Source organism: Chrysochloris asiatica, unplaced genomic scaffold (assembly GCF_000296735.1).
Source record: "Chrysochloris asiatica unplaced genomic scaffold, ChrAsi1.0 scaffold00036, whole genome shotgun sequence".
Taxonomy (NCBI): domain Eukaryota; kingdom Metazoa; phylum Chordata; class Mammalia; order Afrosoricida; family Chrysochloridae; genus Chrysochloris; species Chrysochloris asiatica.
Genome location: NW_006408554.1, coordinates 6,732,785 through 6,740,363, shown reverse-complemented (window position 1 = coordinate 6,740,363; position 7,579 = coordinate 6,732,785). Strand labels below are relative to the sequence as shown.

General features: G+C 38.4%; 1 protein-coding gene across 2 annotated transcripts; it reads left to right on the top strand.

The window, feature by feature from the left end:
- Positions 1-865: 865 nt before the first annotated feature.
- LOC102824943 (myosin regulatory light chain 12B-like) lies at positions 866-1,408 on the top strand. 2 transcript variants are annotated; one of them, XM_006860032.1, is made up of 2 exons: positions 893-1,102; positions 1,247-1,408. In XM_006860032.1, exons 1-2 carry the CDS (start codon positions 893-895, stop codon positions 1,406-1,408), a joined length of 372 nt encoding a protein of 123 aa, XP_006860094.1. The 2 variants fall into 2 exon arrangements, with proteins under 2 accessions (XP_006860093.1, XP_006860094.1); XM_006860031.1 differs by having other exon boundaries at positions 866-1,408.
- Positions 1,409-7,579: the final 6,171 nt, after the last annotated feature.

The window sequence follows — 7,579 nt, the reverse complement described above, 5'->3', positions numbered from 1 at the left end:
GATAGTTGATCCAATCTTTTCTCCATTGATAAGAATGTTATTATTTATTGGTCCAGTGGTGAGGATTTTTGTTTTCTTTACGTTAAGATGCAATCCATACCGAAGGCTGTGTTCCTTGATCTTCATCAGTAAATGTTTCAAGTCCTTTTCACTTTCAGCAAGCAAGGTTGTATTATCTGCATATTGCAGGTTGTTAATGAGTCTTCCTCCAATCCTGATGCCACCTTTTTCTTCATATAACCCTGCTTCTCAGATTATTTGCTCAGCATACAGATTGAATAAGTATGGGGAAAGAATACAACCTTGTCACACATCTTTCTTAAATTTAAACCATTTGGTGTTCTAGACATTAGTTATCAAAAATGGGAGGCTATAAAGGCATGACGGGGCTAACTTACAAGCTTTCATGAGTGTGCTTAACTTCAGAATGAGGCAGGTAAGGTAGAGTCCCCACTGAATAGTTTTCCTTTTTTCCAGATGGATCTGGTAAAAGGGGATTATGGTGATAGGATTTAATGATTCGGTTGTGAATAACTGTTATCATCACTAATTGTGATGATCACAACTGTAAGTATAGAAGATGTGTAACTAAAAGGGGGAATAGTTAATCTTTCATTTCAGGAACAGACAATCCCAGGACCTTTAAGAAGGAAGAACATGAGCAGAACATGAAATCCTACCCAGAAAAGTGGCGACAGCAGAGATGGTGGCAGAGGCGTTGGCATGGAGCTGCTGTGGAGTCTAGGCCCATGGACTGAGAAAGGCAGTATGCCTACGGGCAAGAGGCTCTTGCAAAATGTGCCATTTGGACATTTAAAAGAATATATATAGACTCGTCGCCTCGCGCAGGGCAGCCCAGTTCTGGTGTCTGGCGATGAATTAAACAGCCACCATGTTGAGCAAAAAGGCAAAGACCAAGACCAAGAAGCGCCCTCAGCGCACAACATCCAATGTGTTTGCCATGTTTGACCAGTCACAGATTCAGGAGTTCAAAGAGGCCTTCAACATGATTGATCAGAATAGAGATGGCTTCATCGACAAGAAAGATCTGTATGATATGCTTGCTTCTCTTGGGAAGAATCCAACTGATTCTTACCTCGATGCCATGATGAATGAGGCCCCAGGTCCCATCAATTTCACCATGTTCCTTACGAAGTTTGGGGAGAAGCTAAATGGGACAGATCCGGAAGATGTTATCAGAAATGCTTTTGCTTGCTTTGATGAAGAAGCAGCAGGCACCATTCAGGAAGATTACCTGCGGGAGCTGCTGACTACCATGGGAGATCGGTTTACGGAGGAGGAAGTGGATGAGCTGTACAGAGAAGCACTTATTGACAAAAAGGGGAATTTCAATTACATTGAGTTCACGCACATCCTTAAACATGGAGCAAAAGACAAGGATGACTGAACGAAGTTAAGCTAAAACCTTCCAGTTACCTTGTCTTACTCTATTTTATTTCCAACACACTTTCCCCTTACCCTCATAGGACTCATTGCATGCACTTAGCGTCACAGCTTTGCCCTTTTTGGGACGTATTTATTCCAGACCTTTCTGCCACTTAGCACCTTGTATAATCAGGTTGGGAATGGGAATAGAGTTGTAAATTGTATTGAAAAAGAGATTATGAATAAAAATCAACAAATGTGAAATCCCAGGAAAATATATCTGTATTTCTGGTTTTGCTGGATTTTTACATTTTTATATAATAAAGGTGCTATTTTGAAATAATAAATAAATAAAAGAATATATATATTGTGTTTTGTCTGTATACATCGAACATTTTTGCTTTGTTCATTCGTGAAAAATAAGATGTAAAAGAGAAGCCACAAGGTGGAAGTAGAATAACTGTTGTTGCAGGGAGGGGATTATAATCACTGAAGTGAAACAAAACATATGATTGGTTGAAAGTAAGCTGATGATCTTGTCTATTAACCTTCACTCAATTCACAATAAAAAGTTAAAACAAACAAGTAAGCAAGGAAGACAAGGAAAGGGATGAGAAATGCCAAACTACATGAGGAGTCCCCAAGAACAGAAGTTCACAACAGACAAGGGCCTTCCCCCAGAGCTGACCCATTCAATCTGTATGCTGAGCAAATAATCTGAGAAGCTAGATAATATGAAGAAGAGCATGGTATCAGGATTGGAGGATTAAAACATGGCATCATTAACACCCTGCAATATGCAGATGTCACAACCTTGCTTGCTGGAAGTGAAGAGATATTGTAACACTTACTGATGAAGGTCCAAGAATATAGCCTTCAGTATGGATTGCACCTCAATGTAAAGAAAACAAAAATCCTTAAAACTGGACCAATAAATAACATCATAATAAGTGGAGAAAGGATTAAAGTTGTCAGAGACTTCATTTTGCTTGTATCCGCAGCCAACACTCACTCAGAGGCAGCAGTTAAGAAATTCAATGACATACTGCATTGGGCAAAATTTCTGCTAAAGGTCTCTGTAAATCATTAAAGAGCTAAAATATCAGTTTGAAGACTAAGGTGCACCTGACTCAAACCATGTTATTTTCAATAGCCTCATATATATGTGAAAGTTGGACAGTGAATAAGGAAAACTGTACACACTCAATGTATTTGAGTGATGGCTTTAGAGAAAATTATTAAAAGTATCATGGACTGCCAAAAGAACAAACAAATCTGTGTTGGAAGACGTATAGTCAGAATGCTCACAGAAGCAAGTATAATCAGACTTTGTCTCTCATACTTGGGACATATTGTCAAGAAGAACCAATCCCTGGAGAAGGACATCATGCTTGATAAAGTAGAGGGTCAGTGAAAGAGAGGAAGATCCCCCAACAAGATGGACTGAAACAGTATCTGCAGCAATGGGCTGAAGATGTCACAGGACTGGGCCGTTTTACATTCTGTTGTATATAGGATCACTATGAATCAGAACTGACTCAATGGCACCTAACAACAACAGAGCCAACACCTGAAATTCAAACCTCCTAAACAAAGTCCTGGTATTGCATTATGGGATAATGCACTGGACCAAAAGGTCAGTTTGAACCGCAATGTCGTTGGAACTCACCAGCCACTCCTCAGAAACCCTAAACAGGGTCACTATGGGCCGGTACCGACTCAACAGCACTTAACAACAACAACAAGAACAAAATGTGAGAAAATAAAATTTGTTTGTTAAAGCCACTCATCTGTGGTATTTCTGCTAGAGCAGCATTAGATAACTAAGTACATGTTGTTCTCAAACATGTTTTTATATCCTGTGATCAGAGCATAAAGTACAAGCAATCTTCAGATTATGAATGAGTTTCATTCCTGTCTGTCTGTAAGTCAAATTTATAGGTAAATCCCTAACAGTTAGGTGCAGTTTGTATCTAATGACAGTTATTCAAATGCTTAGTATAAAGTATATGGTGTACCTTTCTATGCATAAAAATTAATCATGTACTAAAACGAGTTCAGCTTGATAATATAGTAGTAATAATAATAATAGCACTTTGCTACCACAAACTTTTGTGTGTAACAAGAATCTTTAACTTAATAGACCTTACAGGATTGGTTCAGATCTATTGGCTGTTTGAAAGTGGAACATTCATAATCCAGGGACTACCTTGTAGCTTATTTAAAATGTTAAAACGTTTTGCACTTTTCTTTGTCACTGAGATAAGTCTTAATATGGCAGGTTTATATAAACTGATCTGGTGCCATATGTCAGTACATTTGTCTCTACCCAACTGAAAGTACTAAAGTTATCAAGCCCAGAACCCTAAATTATACACTGCCTGGTCTGATTCACAATGTAACGTAAATCAGTGATCTGTCATGCTGACAGAGGAAGTTTCACATGGCATGGCATGTAATCTGATGTAACAAGGCTGCTCTCATGCCGTCTTCTTATAGCAAACTTTCAATGTAGACAATTTACTGGACTAAGTTGAAAGAGAGAGAACAGAGGCTAGAGACTGAAGGAAAGTATACCAACTTGTACAAGTTAGTATTTGTTTTGGTGTGAGAAGTAACTACTCTACTACTTATAACATTAAGACCATTTCAAAGAATTTTTAGAACACTCAAGCAACAGGTTATTAACTATTTCCTTATTCAGTAGTATTATGTAAATACTTTTAGACATACATTCATATAATTTTATATCAGATAAGATCTTAATTATCCTTTAAAGTAAAAGTAATACATAAAAAGCTTCATACATCTATGATTAATTGTTAGTTTATTTCTAGTTTCATTATTTTAATTAACTGTTTTCGTTTGTATTCATTTTCAGCTTTGAAGATAACTTTTAAGCATGAGCATAGGGTCTGACATCTAATACAACAGATCTTAACCCACTGCCATTGAATTTTACCAAGCATGATGTTCTTCTCCAAGGACTGGTCCCTGTTGATAACATGTCCAAAATACAACACAAAGTTTTGCCCCTCTAGCTTCTAAGGCACATTCTTTCAAGATAGTTTTGTTTGTTCTTCTGGCAATCCATGATACATTCGATTTTCTTTTCCAACAGCATAATTCAAAAATTCAAATTCATCAACTCTTCTTTGGTCTTCCTTATTCATTGTCCAACCTTCACATGCATATGAGGCTATTTAAAATACCATGGTTCTTGATCATACACAACTCTGTGTGCTTCTTCCATCTTCTTTTGATGCTTCTTGCATCATTCAGTAGTTTGCCAGCAGAGTCCTTTAATATTGCAACCTGAGGCTTTTTTTTTTTTTAAGTTTTTATTTTGAATTGAATGATAATTTACATGGGAGAACATCGGTTTTACATTCATTGTTTCATTGCAATGATTACAATCTCCTCCATGCATCATCATTCAATAGTATTTGATTCTAGTCCCTCTGGTTTTTTTGTTTTTATTTTTTGCATGTACACAGAAACACTCAGGAATATATAATCATTTAAACAACCAAAGGGCACATTCTTCAAGCCTGCCTCCTGGCCACCAGCACACAGTCTTTCTCTTTCCATGAGTCTAGAGTCCTCAACTGCTTTACCTCTCCACGTCCACATTTCTTCCTCCATTTCTGTTGTTGCCGCTTCTCTGGATAGGGTCCCACATTCTGCTTATGCTCTTCCCCCTTGATGGCCCTAGGGTCCTCTGTTCCTGGACTGTAAGATTAACTAGTCCCCCCTTTTTGTTACAGAACTTCTACCTTTACTGTTGCGACAGTCACAATTAGTCATGATAACCATTACTCACTATTGAATCATAAGAATCTTATCCCCGTCTCTTTTCACCAGACCTGTCTAGACAAGATGAAAACTATTCAGTGGGGATTCTACCTTCCCCTGCACACTCTGAAACTAAACTCCCTCTTGAAAACTTGTAAGCCACTTTGTGCCTTTATAACCCCCCATTTTAGGTAGCCATTGTTTAAGTTGCCTGTCCATATCAACCCTGTCTACAGAGGGGATAGGATTTATACTTGATGTAAAGATTCCTTCCCTCTCAGTTTGTATTTTGAGCTGCGATATCCATAAGTATAGGTCAAGTTCATCATATTATAGCAATTTACACTTGTTCCTTTATCAAAAAAAAAGACTTTTAAAAAAAATCTAGTCAAGTTCTGATCAGAGGCTTTTTTTTTTTTTTAAAGATATTTCAGCTTGAGAAATATTGAATGTGTTCTTCCCTTTTGGTTTTCAAAAGCCAGGTCTTTGCACATTTCATTATGATACTTTACTTTGTCTTCTCCAGCTGCCCTTTGAAATTTTCTGTTCAGTTCTTTTACTTCATTTCTTCTGGTTGCTTTATCATCTCTATGCTCAAGAGCAAGTTTCAGAGTTTCTTCCGACATCCGTGTTGGTCTTTTCTTCCCTTCCTACCTTTTAAATAATCTTTTTTTCTCATTTATGTACCCTCTTCTTGATGTCATGTCACAACTCTTCTTATGTGCAGTCATTAATGTCTAATGCATCAAATCTGCTTCTTCTCTCTCTCATCTCAACATCAACAGGTATCAATACAAAATGTCAAAACTCATTCTGTGGCTTCATTACTGTATTTCCCCCAATTCCACTCACAAGTACACCCAGGTGGTCGCAAGCGAGCATATAGCTCTTCTCAATGGTTCCCATTAACTTTCAGTTCTAGAAGGGGATTTTCTCTGATGGGCACATTCTTTTCTTGCCTTGATGCCTCCAAGGCAAACAGCTTAGTGGAAACAAGCTTTATCTGAAACAGTCAGCTTTTTTCTTTTTCTCTGTTTTCTTTCAGTCCTGGATTTCCTATTCTTCCAGCAGTTCAGGGTTGGTCTGCATGTCTTTTCAAATGCAAATATTCCAGCTCTGAAGGTTATGGGTGGGGCTCAGGATTCTACCTAAGGCCCCATATTCTATGAAGGTTTAAAGCACAAAGTATATTTCTGGACAAATTCTAACTCCCCTTTTAGCAAATACAATCAAGTATAGGCTGAAGGCCGGCTTGCAAACTCTCTGTATTCGTAGTTCCCAATCTTCATTTCTATCACATATGTATGCCTATTTTACAATAACAATCAGGAGAAACCAATATCCATAAGGAAGTCAAACACGAACCTTTTAAATACACTCAAGTTCATTCTTTTCTTCTCCCTTGGAATAACCCCATTCATATGCATATGGCCTTGGGCCTCTGGCAGGGTGAGTTCCAGTAAGCCCTGGCCCCCTATTAGCCATCTAGCTCAACCAGCATGACATTTGCTTTAGAGAGTTCCAGAAAGCTGCAGCTCTCCCCTCAGCTAAAGCACTTTATCCCCTAAATTCTTTTCAGCAACAAAAGGTGACAAAATTCAAACTAACCATCTAAAAATCAAAAAATTCACTTCCCATTCCCCTTGGTTCATGGAAGCATGAGATTTTCATCACCATGAGAATAAGCACATCTTAACCACTAGAACCCTAACTATTACAGAACTCATGCACCTCTCACAGTTGGATTGCCAAAGTTAGAAGCTGAGTATATTTAAAAGTGGGTTTGGGGTCACTTCTTCCAGCTGGCCCCTGGACACACCTCTTAATGGTCATCCAGTTGTGATATCATACCCACTTACCCACCCAGCTTCTGTAAGTGTTCCTATCTGCAATAATTTCCACACTGTTTGTGTAGGCTTGGAATGCCTTTGTAGTGGACACATTGCTGCTGTCAGTCATGGTTGTAGGAGGAGATTCCTTTTTTCTCTATGCCTTCTAAAAGGACACCATGCTCAGATAGAACCTTGGGAACTCATTCATTGTGCCTATGATTTCCCTCACCTGGTAAATCTATGTTTGCCTTTGTTTTGTTTTGACTCCTGAGAGCCTAGGTTAATCCACTGGACTGCAAGATTGGTTTGAACTGCAAGGCTGATGGTTCAAGCTCGCCAGCCACTCCTCAGAAACCATATACAGGATTACTATGAGTCAGAACCAACTTGACGGCACTTAGTAATTTAGTAACAACAACATATTTATATATTTGAAGATTTGTTGTTGTTAAGTGCCGTTGAGCCAGTTCCAACCTATACCGATCCTGTATAGGGTTTCCAAGGAGTAATTGGTGAGCTTGAACCACCGACCTTATAGTTCAAACAACTTTGCAGTTTGGCGCATT